General features: G+C 36.5%; 1 protein-coding gene across 7 annotated transcripts in view; it reads left to right on the top strand.

Annotated features, from left to right (window-relative positions):
- Positions 1-16,927, top strand: part of B3GNTL1 (UDP-GlcNAc:betaGal beta-1,3-N-acetylglucosaminyltransferase like 1) — a 139,201-nt gene that overhangs the window by 82,120 nt on the left and 40,154 nt on the right. For all 7 annotated transcript variants that reach the window (XM_026075693.1, XM_026075696.1, XM_026075692.1 and 4 more), the window contains one exon: positions 13,441-13,536. In XM_026075693.1, coding sequence (XP_025931478.1) covers positions 13,441-13,536 — 96 coding nt within the window. The remainder of the gene's footprint in view (positions 1-13,440; positions 13,537-16,927) is intronic.

The raw sequence follows: 16,927 nt of genomic DNA, 5'->3' as shown, positions 1-16,927 counted from the left end.
GTCTGATAGTTGTTGTAGAGCATACGTATGATGTTATTTTGAACTGTTTGACTGTTAGATAAATTTTTAAAAATATATATTTAAACAGAATGCAAGAACCAGAACAGCTGGGAGAGCATTAGAAGTTTCAAGTTTTGTTCTTTTTTTTTTTCTTTTTTCCTTGTAGACCTTGTTATTTTCCTAGACTTTTCCTTAAAATGACAGCTTGTTTATTTTGTGTTCCCTAAGGTAAAACTGAAAGACATGCCCTTCATTCACTTAAAGTTACAAGCGTGAAAAGGAGTACTTATTTGGATGAGACATGAAGGGCAAACTACTGTCTGCTGCCATCGCTGCTGGGTTGCTGTGGGAGGAGGCATTTGAGAGGTGGTGGGCTAGGGCCCGACAGGGGCCAACAGAGTTACCGGGGCAGATACTAAGGGCAGGGATGTGCGGGAATTGTGTTGGACTGACAGCTTAGAGCTTGGAAGCTTTAGAACTTGGAAATGGAGGATAAAAAAAAATATCAAGTAATGTGGTAAGATTTAGTAAAAATTGTCCAAACATCTTCTGGTGGCAATCAAAAGAAAACGGTGTCACCTCTTTTGCAATGTGTGTGTGAAAATGAGAGTTTTTTGATTGCAGCTGAGCCTTAAAATATTTATACTTTCTTAAACTCTTTCAGGTATACTCTCGATGTCCAAATGACCTGTCATTTGGACAGGCCATTTTAGAAGGCCTCATGAATCAGAGAAAATGCCTTCATTGCTGGGTATGTTGACGCATCCTTCTGAACGCAGGTGAAGGCTAGTTTTATCCCACGTCTAAATAGCCAGGAATTCACTGTGCTGACTCATGGATCTGACTGGAAGCCGGGTGTCCATGCGTGGCATGGTGCTTACCCTAAACTAATGCACCTCCTCTCGAGAGAGAGTTGATGTCTGCCTGCAAAGGATCTTGCAGACATGCCAGCAATGTATTACGGATCAGACGGTATAAACACTACATCCAGTTACGTTCCTACTGCAGTAATTCTGCTGAAGTCCATGAAGGTAGTCTATATTTTCACTGATATAAGTGAAAACAGAAACATCTTCCCTTTAACTTAAAACATTGTACAGCGGCTTGGTGTAATTTTTTAACTTTACATTTTGCAGATACTGTATATAAACCTGGTTTGTATCTTTTCTAAGTGGCAGATGGTATAAACATAGTATCATTGCATAGAATGAAACATGTGAGAAGTTCCGTTGGAAATGAAGGAAAGAGGTTATTAGAAACAACCTAATTGAAAATTAAAGTGCCTCAAGTGTCACGCTTGCTTCAACACTAAAAAGCTGGCACAYCTGGTGCAGGGAAGCAGCTGAAGTATGCGCATGGCTTAAAATAAGTGTACTTCACTGATTTCCTCTGGTACTTCTATTAAATGGAGGTTTTTCTCAGCCGAGTGGATATTTCCTTTCCTCATCCTACGTGGCAATCATACAGTGCAAACAGCAGCAAGAACATACAGTACCATATTCTCTACTTCTCCTTAGAATGAAAGTTCCTCACATTGCAGTGAAGTAGGAAAATAAATGGGAATTTTGACGGAACAGCTCATCTTTTCCATGAACTTTGAAGTGAGCTTCTTTACCTGGTACCACAGTGACCAGCTTTGGAGCTAGCACAGGCTGCGTTGCACAGTTCCAGCATTGCTGTCATTTTTCACAGGGTGTTGGTTGAAATATGCCAGAATAACAAGTCCTGAAGTTGTTATACCTCGTTAATTTTATGGTCTTTTGGGAAGTATTTGAAGGGTGGGTGGTTTTGGGGTTTTTTTTTGTTTTGTTTTGTTTTTGTGGGGTTTTTTTAAGGGGAAGAACATGTTTATTAGCATGGAACTGGCTGCACAGCTAAAATGCTTCAGGTGGTTTTGGCCAGTCATAATTTGCAGTTGTACCTAGGATTTGAAATTAGCAAAGATGACTTGTTGCCGGTAGAGAAGATGCAAGTTAACACTGTAATATAAAGGTAGCTTTTATAGATGAATTGGCCTACTTTTGAAAATCCTTTTTCTTTCCTTGATCAAGCTGCCTTTTTCTCCTTCTAAACTTGAATCAAACTCTCCAGTGGATTTTGCTGGGGCAAAATAATGTGTATGTGTGAAAAATTGCTGTTCATAGCTGTCCCAAGCTAGCTAAATATTTAAACATATGCAGCTTGCCTAAGTATATGTTGCTAAAGCAATGGTTTCCTGAATCAGGATTTAACAGATTATTCCTGAGGTTATGCTATTTTTGGAATTTAGATTCCGTTATTGCAATACAGAAGTCCTTCTGGTTCTATAATATGTTTTTATATAGGATTCCTCTATGAAGCAGTGCTGTCTGAAAAGGCAGCAATCCCCACTTCCAAAAGGAGGTTATAGCACTTGTGTTCAGCAGTGTTAAACTAAACGTGGGAGCCCAATACCCCGAGTGTTAGATTGGCTGAGTTCCCTTTGCAGTGCAGGAGCGGATGTAGGTGTTTCTGGAATGGATTCAGAACTCTATGTTGTTAATTTGAAGTTTAGTTTTTCACAGATTTCGGTGGATGTCTATATTCAAAGTAGTAGTTAGACGTCATATTGTCTTAGTGCAACAAATATGAAAAATAGTAAATGTTTCATTAGAAGGTATAATTAAGTATTAGTGATATATTGATTCCGCTTAATATCATTATTAAGTCAAATAAAACCCTAATGGGAGATCTGATTAATGATCTTATTCTCTTTAAGTTTTTGTTACTCTGGCATTGTGCTTGAATTTCAAAGTTACAGCTCTCTGTCCTGGTGACATGTTCAGTGCAGCAAGACTCCTAGTTTGCTTAGTTTGTAACACCAAAAGCTGCATCTGGGTCAGCAAAGAGATTTGCCATTCCCCATATGGGTGTCCAAAGTGGCATCTCCCTTTACTGTAGGAAGGGTTGGACCAACCTTCGTAATAATTTGCATCAGCTGTTAGAGAAAAAAAGAGAGAGCTTTGCCTAAAGTTCCTCTTGGATTGCTGTGTTTTATCCTTTTTTGGTTTTTCTTTTTTTTTAAACAAACAGCAAGTGCAAAGTTCTTGTTATCAATTTCATGGTTTTGGAAAAATTATCTAAAATTTTGTCTAAATTTAACAAAGTAGTCATAAGGAAATTAAGGTTTATTACACAATTTAACTCTGTATATTTCTAAAATAGATTGTCATTCTGCCTTTTTTTTTTTTACAATAATTTTTTGAGAATTTGTCATTTGGAAATTTGAAACCTCATTTAAATATTAATCATTTTTAGCAGGATGTGTGTGCCAAACTGTGGCATTGCTGTCTGTGACACAAAGGTGTTTATGTTGAGTGATCCATGAAACTTTCAAAGACACAAATCCCAAGAGCTGCTTAGTAGGTCCTTCTCAGCTGGTGCTACAACTGTATGTGATTTTTTTAGTATAGCTAAAACTGCTCCTCTRTTTTCAAAATTAAAATTACATGGTTAAGTATAATTCTAGCATATGTTTCCTCTGCCTATTTTCAGCTTCTTGGCAGCTGAAAAATCAAAATTTTCTTCTCTAATTCAGTGAGCTTTCTTTGGATAGTTATTAATATTTTTTCTTTGTATTTTGTTTGAAATTTAAATTATTACAACACCCTTTATTTGCTTCCATGTTTGTACAACACTGTAAGCTTTACCAATGGTATACGCTGAGTGCCAGTAGTACGTCTTTCCTTTCCTTTCCTTTCCTTACTTTTGTCAAGTGTATATATTTCTGCAGGACAGGGTAAGACAGCGGTCTTGAAGAATGAAAAAAATCTTTCATATGTGTAGCAGAATAGACTTTCTCTTAATTCTTTGAACATTTTTAGCTGTACTTTATATATTATCCAGCTTCACCTAGCATATTGAGCAGTCTTTTAGAGATGGCTTCTTATTCATTCATTTAATCAATTTGAGGATAATTATTGTAGTCTAATTCCCTGAATGTATGGAGACATGAGGCTTAGGCAGAGATTTGACCTGCTTAAAGCTAGGGGCTTGCCAAAACTGGTTAATGTAGAAGCCTCATTCACCCATGGGCTCCATCACATTCATTAGGGAGGGTAGCCGAGACCTTAGATGAGAAGAGCTGCCACACAGAGGTGGTTTCCTGTGACCAGGAGGACCCATATTGACTGGGCTGCTTGCTTAGAAACCTCAAATCTAGATGGGATGGATTTGGGCCCCAGGGCTTGCTCTTTGCTGTTGACTGTATTGGTCCAGTTGGAGCACAGGTACCCTACAGCTAATTCTCACCAGTCCCCAGTGGGAAGATCTTAAGTTATTCATTACCTTCCTTCTTATCATTGAATTCTTGAGACTTTTAAAATATGTTAACATGCTGGATTGATTGTCTGCCTGATGAAGTAGTTACTAATTCAAAACAGCGATAGGAAATGACATGTTCAAGAGTGAACTTAAAGTAGGAATAAATGTCGGTGGTGTTGCATACTTAGAGCCCAATTTCAGAGAGATGATACGATCTACAAGCTGCCTCACACTGTGAGAGTTTTGGTGGTAGAGTAAACAAATACTCTCTTTGGTTGAAGAGTCACAAATAAAAGGAAATGTTGACCAGATTGTTGGCCAGGAGGCAGTGAAAGGACCTACAAAAGCAAATCTCACATATAAACCCATCAACAAGTTATTAGGGAGGCTGAAACAAGAGAATGTTGATAGGAAGGAAAGGCTTTGTACTGCTCTCAGCTCTGTTTTTTCTCAGACTTTTACAAATTAATGGGCACTTAATTTTTATTTCTGCATATTCTCAGAATTGGTCAAGGCCTTTCAAGTTTTGTCTTCTGCACTGTTGAAAAATAAACTAGTGTAACAGATCACTGAGTTCTTGACGCGTTAGGTCCCTTTCGTTATCAAAAATATGTATGTGTGTAAAAGCTTTTGCTGAGGTACTGATTTTTTTCCCCCAATGAGTATACATCATTACAAGAATGTGTATTGTGGGGTAAAAATTTTGAAATAATCTACAGAACATTATTATTTGGCCATTTTTATAAAATAGAACTCTAAGAAGGTTTTTTTTTTTTTCATTTGCCCAAGAATCGGTTGCATGACTTTTTTTTTTTTCACTAACAGTGAAATTTATTTTTCTAAAATAATTAAATAACAATTTTTGTTTTCAGTCTTTTCTTTTGTTCTCCCATTCACAATTTTGAAGTGCCCTCATGGGGCACGGGAATGCACTCAGTGCTTTGATAGCCTCCAAAGACTTGTGATATGACAAGAAGTCATGAGGGCAAGATTTAGGGTAAAGTTTGCTTTGATTTCCTAAAGAAAACATTCTACTTTTCTTCTTCTTAATCAAATACTTCGAATTTGTACTCTAAAATCTTACCTATTTTTTTTTTAATCTATTCTAAATTTTAAGCACTTTGGGAGGGGGGAGAAAACTAAAGGAAATACCATGTGTACTGAAATAAATACAGCTAGTTTGCATGAATATTTAATATTTCTTCTATGGATCTTTTGCATGTACGTGACCACAGAGCTGGACTTTTCAAATTCGGAAGCAATCTCCTTAGCTGAATTTCTATACTTGTTTAGAAGATGCCTGTATTGCATTCATTTAACTGAGGTCCCTATCTCCCCCCACTCCCAAGGTGCGTGCAACTTTTATAACACTAAAATTCATTTAAAAAAGAGAAGCAGTGAGCATTAGTATCTGGGATTTATCATGCTTTAGGATAAACTTGACTACAATCTCAAAAATATTTAAACTTTACAATCTTTTCTTCTCAAAATAGCTGTATTATAAAATCCACTGAAGTTGAAATTTACCAGGAGATTTACTCATATATCAGTTGATCATTCATTTTGGATGATGGTGTGTAGGCAAGTTTCATATGTTGCTTTTTTACATGAATTTGCTTTGTTTGTGATTCTTTTCATAATTTGAGATTATAGATTTGACAAAGAGATATAATTGGGCTTAAAGAAAGTTTTTTGGTCCTAAACTTTTTATTTAATAATCAGAACTTTATTACAATAAAGGGTTTTTTTTTACAATAAAATGGTTTTTTTGCTGTATATTCATTACAATTGGAAAGCCATTTCTGTCTTGTCGACTTATCATCATTATGTATGATTAAACAAAATGATAAAATGGCACAACTATTTAAAAATTGCCAAAATTAGTCATATAGTTTATGAGAAATATTGAACACATTTGATATTTAATGCATTTTGGACTGAACAGAGAGAAACTGCAGACATGGTTGTAAAAGGAATTGCTTTTCAGCTGATGCTTGAATTTCATCATTACTAGCAATGTTTAGAGAAGCAAACAACTGACTGCTCTGTTAATTGTGGACATAGCATCATGCACTTAAAAAGGCAGGATAGTCTTATTTTCATTGCTGCACACCATCTAGTGAGATGATATTGTAGGAGTATAGCGGTGAAGTAAAAGTGAAGTAAGCTGCTCAGCAGCATATACTTCCCTATAGCAGCAGCACTCATTAGTGAAGCAGGAGACGTTGCTGGGAAGTAACAGTGCGGGCCCAAAGAAAAGCAGCTTTTCCAGACCTTTGCAGGGCTAGCATGATTATCTATGTGCTGTATATATTGTTATATATTAAGTAATATTTAATAAGTTACAAATATAGCTGATTTTTTTATGAGCAGTAAATTAGTTGTTAGCTCTGAACAGCAATATAGTTACTTTGAAGTCATCTTCTGAGCACTAAAGATCTCATAACTTTTTGTACTGGTAGAATTGTCCTTGTTATCGCCAAAATTGGCATATCTGTCATTCCAAACAGGACATTTGTGTCGTCTTTTGTTTTTCATAAATCTTTGAGGTGAAAATTTCTGTGTAATATAAACTCTGTTGTAATAACTTAGAATTTCTATTTCAGTTATATATTTTTTTAATTTGGGGACTGTCTCAAAATGTAAAAGACCTAGTCTTCATTTTGCAAAAATACTTAATGGCGTGTTCAGCTCTTTAAAAAGAAAAAGTCAAGTGGAAACAGCATTTTTAAGATTTATTACATGAGCATTCATCATTGTAGTATTTTTACAGATTTCTGATTTGTTCTGATCACAATTTACTATTTGCTAATATGATTTTAAGCAGATTATCTTCTTTCTTTCATGGTAAAAACTCAGCATAAACAGCAAGCCTTTTAAAAGCCAAGTAGGCAACTTCTTGGTATGGAACGCTTCATTTTACTGGTTGGAGTAGTTCTTCCATTGTAAATACTTGACTCTTTAAATACTGGAAACTCTCCAAGAATCAGAGACTTGTAAAGGTATGGATGTTACAAGACCACTTTCAGCAGGTTACAGACAAAAAAGATGTAAGACCTGCCAAAATCATACAGGCTATTCTCTGAGCATGCATCTATTCTTTTGATTTCACCAGTAGGTTAATTCATCATCATTAGACGATAAAAGATCTGAAAAGGGCTGGAAGAATGGCATTTGCTATTGGGTTTTACTGGGAACTTTCAACTAAGAAAGTAATATTCAGTGGTATAGTCAACTCTCAATTATCCAGCCCAATGGGGTTGGCATGGGCTAGCTCACAAAAAGCAAAGACACAGCTAATTCAAAATGTACGTATTAGACTATAAAACCATAGTTAATATATTTACCTTTGGAAGATCTGTAAGCAGATTTCTTTTCAGCTGCCAACTGAAGAAAAAGAAAAAAGAAAAGAAAAAAAGGTGGGTGGAATGTAGCCTGGTATAAGAAGTCTTTGCGTAACAGTCTTTGTGGCACTCTGTTGTAGCCAGAGATGTTGAGAGGAAGAAGTGAGGACATGTTAATACACAATCTAGGTAATGCATCCGCAAAAGAAATAAGAGTCTACTATATTTTATTCCTCCAACTGACTCATTTCAGAAGATGAAGGTTTGGGGGTTTTTTTGTTTGTTTGTTTTAATATTGGTGTATATTCCTGGCACTCCATAAGTCAGCAATACTTTGTTGCATAGGTATTCTATGCTAAAGTGTTCAGTGGCTGCATCTTTGAATAGGCTTAAGACTTTTTAYGTAAAATTCAAAAAAAAATTAGATGGCAATCATACAGCTTGTACACAACGTTCTTCGTTTGGATTGTATTTATGTGGAAGGTTGACCAAAGAGAGATCGTTTTACTTTATATAACCAATTTTTTGAAAATATTATCTTTTAATTTGAACTGGAATAACTTTTAAAATGTTGGAACCTACTTAGAGGTTTAAGAAAAAAATCTCTGCAGTGTAGAATTCTCCAGCTACATCCTGAAATGGGGACTACATGTATAATCTAGGTAGTCGTTACAGAAAACAACCAGTGTAGATCCCTTCAAATAGTCACTTTATTTGGTGGCAGAAATATCAGGTAGAGAAACAGATACGGCAAGTGAGAAGGCAACAAATTGCAGCTGCTCACATTAGTTCTGTTGTTGCAAAGAGCGTGTGCATTTCTTGCAAACTGTGAAACATTTCAGCTTTTAATAAGGCTTCAAATCCTGAAGAAGTTACTGGGAGCTGTGGGTTGAAATTTTTCCATGAGAAGAACTGGAATACTTTCTCAGAGGTGCTGAATGCTCTTTGCTTTCACTGGTTTTAGCTTACAGCATTCCCAGGATGCCTGAATTTGATTTTTTTTTTTTTTTTCCCCTGAATATAGTTTGGAGTTATGAAGGATAGGTAATGCTGATTTTTAGTCAAGCCTGTATCAGAATTACTGTTTATGTTTCAGTCTTTCAGTACAGAAGGCTATGGCAGGTTTTATCTCTGAAGTGTACTTTTTACTGTGCCAGATCATGGCTTCTTTAGGGATTTTCAGCTAGTCTTAAAGCGTCCAATGATTAGGCAATTATTTATATAGGCATAGGAGAGGGTGAAACAGTTCAATATAATATAAACTAACTCAATGTAATCCATACCAGATTGGGTGTTTAGGTTCCTTAAAGCTTAGTAAAATTTGTTGTAATTCTTGTTTTGAAAAATCTTATTTGCCTAATAATTTTTTTGAAGTAGGATAAGAAATCCCTTCTTCTTCTCTACCTCCATGTCTCTTCTGTCACATGCAAACACACCCCTGATTCCGGATGTAAAACCTACTCTCCAGTAATGAAATCCTGGTACATTCACTGCTAAATCAATGCACTAGCCTCTTAACACATCATTTTATCTAAATCAGGAGTGTTGACCTTTGGTCATGGTCTGGATACAGCTGACATGATGTTTGTTTATTTGTTTCCTTTTTCACCTTCTGACTGGATACCTCAAAGTTGTGTGTTAATATATGATCCAGGGTATTGAAAAAGCTTTATTCATCCTCACAAAGGAGATCATTTCTAATCGTCGACCTGTGTGCATATAGTTACCATAAATACTCCAGTGTAGTGTATTTTGGGGAATTAACTTGTTGCATTGGAGAGCAATCTGGGCACTTGGTTAAATACGTTGCTCTTGCGAGCTGTCTAGCTTCCTGTCCATGTTCTGCGTGGCAAAATACAGTGAGGTTATCTCACCATCTACATGTATTCTTTTGGCACATTACTATTAGATTTTGTTTGCTGGTTCAGGAAATAGAACTTTGCTTGAACAGTCTCTGTAAACACAGGAATGCCATTCTTTGTCCTGGAATTTCAGTTTCTTATTGGGTGCTGATGTGATCTGAAGTGAACGTCGCTGGGGACCAGAATCACATGTGCTTGCTGACAGCTTTGAAACAAAACAAATGAAAATTGCTTTTCCAACTCTTTATATTCCTTATAATTCTTTCCCCGAGATTCTCTATAAAACTTGAATGTAATTTGATAGTCAAACAGTTAGCAAGAGCAACCAGAGTAAATCAGTTGCAATTACTTGCTGCTTGAGCCTTGGAACAAAACCAGATGACAAAAAAATTCTAAATAATTTAACAAATATGTTGCTGAAATAGCAGCCTGTGTGTGTTATCTGGAAGCTGATGAAGATGGATCCCAGTATAATTAGGATAAAATGCTGTGTTCCTTAGAAATTCTAAATTGGGACAGATTTATACCTTCATCTACAAGCTCTATTTTTTTTTTTTGACAAGTTGTTTTCATTTGCTGGACTATATTTAGATAATCCTTATAGCTTATAGTGTACTGTAAGTAACAGCAGATTTAACTATAGTTGAGGATTAATCTTCCAAGACAGCTATATGTGAAGAATTCCATATTGCCTTCCAGTATAATGAATTAACTCCTCAAATAGATCTTACAGGTGTACAGGATTCACTAATAATTAGTGAAAGAAGGGGACTGAAGACCCAAGAAGGTTCTGAGGCGATAAAAAAAACATTTGGTGGACAGAGCTGGGGATTGTTTGCAAGAAAAATTAACATAGCAGTTATAGAGCTGCATCATAAACTGTACTTTGGTTTGATTTTTAAGGATAGCATGTCCTGTTTGTTTGTCTTGTTCCAATCCACACAGTCTAAAACCTTTGTAGATAAAATCTCAAGTGGCAATTTCACAAAGCGAAAGGCTTTTATCAGTGTCTTCTAATCCTTTCCCCATTTTTTAATGCTTTGGCTAGTGTGCGTGACAACAGAGTAGGCAAAAAAAAAAATCCAGAGGAGATCTGACATCTAGAATTTCCCAAATGCAGAAGTTTGTGGTTGTTTTCCTTCTCCTGAAGCCGAAATAGCTTTCAAAAGTTTGGCAGATGCTGCAGTGTTTCGATATAATTGTTAGGAGTTTAATGTTTTTTCTGAGCCAGCTCTCCTCCCGTTGCTGTAAGCATTCACAGGCAGAGGGTGCAGTTTTATATTACGACTGGACTGATTAACTGTGGGCCGTGACCGAAAAGGGAAGTCTTGTTTTCTTCTCCAGAACATTTTCCTTCCCCCTCCAGTATGTCAGCAGTATTGCTAGTTTGACCCCACAGTGAACCGCTTCAGAGAACGAAGGCTATGGAAAACTAACTAAAAAAAGAATCGTTTTCCTACTGGCTTAGTGCTCTGATCCAGCTGCCCATGGGGTCAGGTGAGAGCCAATGCTGCTGGAGGTGACAGGGGTGCATAGCCAGAGGCAGGGCGGGTGGGAGAGCTGTTAAATTAATCCAGGCATACTGTAAAAATAGACTTTGAGCATATAGTTTCTCCTGTCAGATTAAAGATTATCTGTGGATTATCTGTATAGCTGCTGAAGAGAATGGTCTTGCTCTCCTCTGTGGTTGGTGCCCTGTTTTCCTCCCTGCTCTTCCGTGTTAGTGTGCTCCCTGATCCACCTACCCGCATAAACACTAGTGTCACTGTGGTGGTTATGTGGTTAGCTGGATCAGGGAGCAGATCCAGCTGAAAATGAAGCTAGCAAAAATGTATATATATATCTTGGCTGGCTGCACAGCTTCACTAACACTGTTTTCAACATAGCAAGGGACAAGGTAGGATGAGTTTGCCTTTTGCGGCAGCAGCACAGATTTAGATCTGCTTAAGCTTATTTTGACATTAGGCTGGAAATGTTGAGGCATTCGTACAGACAAAGGTTTTTTACCATTTCATTGACTCTCAGCTGGTGTACTATTCCAGGTTCAAGGTCTTTTTTGAAGGATAAGACCCAGAAATCATACGTAGCAACCCGTCCACCTCGCCATCAATGAGTTTGTGTGATTCAGTATCTTCTCTGAAATGGACAGAGCTGTAGAGCAGTGTTTGATTTAGGAAAGATGTGCAGTGTGTTGTGGGCAATTGCCCTTGTAATTAATTAGTGTGGAGCTAATAACCATGTACTGACTAGTCATGTCTACTCTGATTTTCTGGGATTGTTTTGAGTCTTTCAGCTCCCACTGATTTTGGGGGGAGTTCTTAACATTTAGCACCTCAGAAGCCAGAGTATCCCTGTTAGGGACAAGCCATTAATGTGTTAAATCATAGTTATTAGGTGGTGGGGATTATTCTGACTCAATAGGGTTGTCTAAAATGTAAGCATCTAAGCAAGTCACCCTAGGCTCCCTTTTCGACAGCGTAAATCTATCGTTATGTCCATGGAGTTTAGAATGCAGCGCATTTCACCCAAAAGTGGGTGCCTGCAGTTGGTCACATGTTTCATGCCATAAAACACTGGGAGTAGATCATCCATGAGCTTTTGGTTAGACTTCTACACTAAGTTGCTTGGAGAGCTGATCTAAGTGCCTGTAGAGAACTGGGTGCGTAAAATTTGGCTTCTAAATCTCTGTTTCTCCATGGAAATGGAAGCATCCAGACATGACAAGAATTTGAGGAACTCCATCTCAGGCTGAAATCAAGATGAGGGATAGTTATTTAGCACCTTGAGCGTGTACATGCCTAGGTGCAAGCGACAAAGTTTACACTTATGCACTGATGTTTAAAAATTTCAACTATATGAGAATATTAATATTGCCAATATAGCATGCTATGGAATGATGTGCTCATAAGATCAGCATTTTCATTAGTGTTTGAAGAGTAGCAGTAATGGTGTGGTGTTTGGAGGGTTTTTTTGTTTTGGGTTTTTTTTTTTCTTCTCACTGTGTAAATCAGGCTGTAATCTATTTCCTGTAGAGTTCTTGGAACACGGCACAGGCCGCTCGCTGCCTTAACTTTGCCCGTTCTGTTTGGCAGGTTCAGTCTATTGTTTGGCTGGATGCTTCACCTTGTAATAAAGGAAAGAATCGGTTTACCTTCCGTAATCCAGATTCTGCTTTATTTCATAGTTGTGTTCACGACAGGTTTGTTTAAAGCCGCAAAGACTGATTTGTATAATTCTTGGCTGTCACTATTCAAGAGGATGAAATTAATAGCCACTCCCTTTTCATTCCCTAAAGCATTTTCTTTCTGACAACCTTTTAAGGTAGGTACCACTGGGGTAGCAAATCCATAGTGCTCTGGTAATGTTTAAAACCAAATTGTATTGTACTTGTCCCAGCTTGATAATTTAAGTGTCTTTGTCAGAAATAAAAGATCAGTGGAAGTTCCTATTTAATATATTTATAAGGGATAAAAAATGGAAAATCAATGTGCAATTCTAGCGTTAAGTTTAAGAACTGTAATTTTTTAAGATTTTCTTCAATCCTTTCCCTTCACTATCAGCATTGGCACTTTCAATAGAACTGTCATTTCCAGTATATTTCTCAAAATTTGAAGTATAATTCCAAGTATTCCATGTTTGTTTGTAACTTATGATAGAATAGAGGGTCATGGAATCTGAAGCAGGAAATAGAGATTCATCTATGTGGCTGTGACACCTCAGAGATGCTGGCATACGCTACATTTTAAGCACTAAGCACATGTTATATTATAAACAAATATTTCAGTGGAGCTTTTCTGTGCTGAAGGTTAAATATAAGTAAGTATTTGCAGATTTTTAGGTGAATGTGTAAGATCTACTTTGTTTCCCAATAGATGCTATTTTTGACATTGTATTAATTAGCCTGGGTTTGATTTTTTATATTTATTTTTTTGTTTTTTCCACCTTTTTCCTAGGTATTTACCTCCCATGGCCCTACTGTGATCATGCCAACCTGGTTCTGTTCCCGAGAATGGTTTTATCATGTGGGCAAATTTGATGAGGGTGGAAAGGTGAGTGCTGTGGATGAATATGYAGACCAGGAAGCATCTGGTCTGACTTCCAGCAGATTTGTTGCATCTACTATTTCCTGTTGACTAACAGCCTCTGAAAGCCTGAAAACTGTTTTAAGAAACACTAGGCAAAGGGACATAGATCAAAATGAGGGCCAGTAAATCTGGGCTGTCATGTATACGTCATTCTTGATTCCAGTTTCATGGAAAACAGTACTTAACCAAATGCAGTTGGTTTGATGCAACTCTGATGATTTAAGGACATAACTGAAATGGTGTTTGCAAATAAATCTAGCATGCTTTGTTAGATACATCAGCATACCTGGAAAAATAAAACAAGATTTCAAGAAATTCAAGCCCTTCCTCAGGCCTGAATTAGAAGCAGCAGATATGAAAGGTAAATAAAAGTCAGGATGAATTGTTTGTAGTTTTGTTATGGATACTGAACCATCTCTGAAAGATAAGGTAGATTTTTCTAAGGAGAAAAAAAGATTTATATCCATAACCTGAAGAAGAAAGGGAGAAGGGGATGTTACAATGTGCCATAAAACTACTATCACTGTATCTGTGGTTCTCCTATATCCAGTTGTCAATTTTAGTTTTCAAGCTTGTCTTTGGAAGATGTTAAGTAGGTTTCCCTCGAGGATGAGAACTGAGAGGTTACCAATTAAATGACTGTTCTCTGAGAAGTGTTCCTCCACTGATAGCTAAGTGTTTTTCTTTTTTGTAGATTGTGTGTACAAGTTCATTTTGGTTGCTTTAGGGTCATCTGCATGTTTATCATGAGAATATTTGGATCACTGGATGAATTATATTGGGATATGGGTGGGCCTGTTTCAGGTGATATTTATTATGGTAGTAGTGGAAATACGTTAGCAAATTTTATCATTCTAGTTCAGACCCATTTGGGTCCATTCATTGTGTTTTGGAGTTCAGGGGGTTTCCCTCTAATGATGTTAGTAAAATTTTAGAGCTAGAATGGGTGGTTCTGGTTTTTTTGGAGGAGGGGAGAGCCTTCATTTAATAGTACTGTAAAAAAAAAAATTCTGCTAAGGCTATTTCTTATTTTATTATGTAAGCTACAACATAATATATATGTTTTATTATGTAAGCTACAACATAATATAATATTTAGCTATAATATTTATAGCCTCTAAAAGAGGCACTATTGTGCTATGCAGCATGTGTATGTATATATAAATACATATATGCATGTGTGGGTGTCGGTATATGATGATATACAAATATATTCTCTGAGCTGCCAAAAAGAATTATAATTTAAAGAGATGTTGAACAGAGAACAGGAGAAGTGTTCAGAGTGGTGAAAAGGTTTGGCTTTAATAGGTTTGCCTTTAATTAGGCAGTGGGTGAGTGGCAGTCCAGGGAATGGAGCCTAGCTTCCATTACAGTCTACATTTGTTGACCCACGCTCTTTATTTCTTCTTTTAATTATTGTTCCTTATCATTGTACTTTCATTCTCTGAAGAATATGTTTGATTTAACTTCTTGAACATCATTGGTAAGTTCAAAAAAAAAAACAAAACTAAAACACAGTAAGAACAATAGAACAACAAATCTAAAGATAAAGTTCAAGAAGTTAAGTTAAACAGACTATTGCTCTGCTCTTTTTGCTTTTCTTTCCTTTTCTCTCTCCTTTTTTTTTTTTGTTATAATTAGGTAGGAATTGTGCCACTTGATATTAAGATGTAATACGCTAACAATCCTAATGATTTTAAGCAGCAATGCATGATATGTCCTTGTAATCTTGTTAGATCTGTTGCCTTGGCTGACATGGAGGACTTTCAACAAAAATACCATGCTAACAGGGTTGGCAAGAGATCTGAATGAAGCAGTGAATATAAGCAATGAGGTCAAACCTTTATCCTGTGTGAGTTTAGAGAACACAGCATCAGGTCCTAAATCTTTTAGCATTTGGCACTGTGAAGTATTTAGTACTGATATAATTCTTTTCCACTTGAAAAGAATTAATTTGAAGCAAAGAAAGATTTTCTATCTGTATCAATAGAGCTGTTATAAATTAGTACTGAGCCCTCTCAAGGATCTTACCCGTGTGTGTGCTGACCTGACCTGTGATCTGACTATGTTAATTTGATCACTTCCCTCTCCATTTTTGAGTTAGTGTTTAACAGTGCAACCTGTAAGTGTCATATTGCTGCCAGTAAACACAGAAACAGACCAAGAAATGTCCAGATTTCAGTCTTTTCCATTTGCTAAACTGTGTCCATGCCAAAAAGCTGCATTTCTCATTTGGAATTAAATCCAAACACCTGTTCTTCATATTTCAGTGCTTAGAACAAATGGAAGAGAATTCTTCCATGGAGGGAATGTGATTTGATGTTTTAAGTTAATAGCGGGGTGGATTGATAGAATATAAATATATAACCTCTGATGTAATGATCTTTTTTATTAGAGGTAAGTATGCATGTATCTGTCTGTCCATGCAGGCTTTATGAGAAACAGATTTTTAAAATAGTTTACGAAATGTTTTTACAAACAAAATTCCTTCTGGTCAAGATCTGCARTCACTGGAAACTTATTCCCTGTGTGTTTTCACTGTGGCAATATCCAAACAAAATTCTAAATAGCTTCCTCAGAAATGGTATCTAAGAACCCTGACAGATATGCTTTATGTGCTACCTAAATAAAATGATAGAGATGTTATTTATGCAACGTCTGATATATGATTAATTTTTGTATATACCTGATCGTAATGAGAGCCCAAGTTTGAGATATTTTCAGCATGAAACCTCATGTTATCAAGCAAAGCTAAAGGGATCACCAATGTTAAAAAATATATAATAATAATAGTATTTAAAGCAGAAGTACTTGAAAGCAGTTGATTTTAGCAAGTTCTTTCTTCATGGTGTGCTTAGACTGAGATAATCTAATAGAAAGGATCACATTTTTAATAGTATCCACAGGAGGAGGGTCACATGAGCTGTATTTCTGACTTAATTTTTCAGGAAACTCAAGGGAAATAATCTTCCTGAAAGTTATCCAAACCATATATATAAAGAGTGCAGTACTTCACTACCGAAAGAAGCAGTAAGATTTTACTAAACTCATCGGAACTCACATTATCTCCATGATTGTTTTTGCTCCTATACTGTACTTTTTGGTGTCTTCTAATAGCTAGCAGTGTTGTTGAAAAGTCATAACTGTGTTCAGAAGCATCACATAAAGCTACGCTGAGAAAAAATTTGCCAGCCCTTATATCAAATGAATAGCAGATTTCAAAGCTGTGTGAACCATTAAAGTTGGCAACTTATAAAGCCATGCACAGTGATAGACAACGATATCTGTTAGGAGCTATGCAAATTATTACTACATACATTTGAGAGTGCATCCCAGTTTTTGTCTAGATCAACAC

This window comes from Apteryx rowi, unplaced genomic scaffold, assembly GCF_003343035.1.
Source record: "Apteryx rowi isolate R43461 unplaced genomic scaffold, aptRow1 scaffold_41, whole genome shotgun sequence".
Taxonomy (NCBI): domain Eukaryota; kingdom Metazoa; phylum Chordata; class Aves; order Apterygiformes; family Apterygidae; genus Apteryx; species Apteryx rowi.
This window is presented reverse-complemented; position numbering and strand designations above follow the sequence as displayed.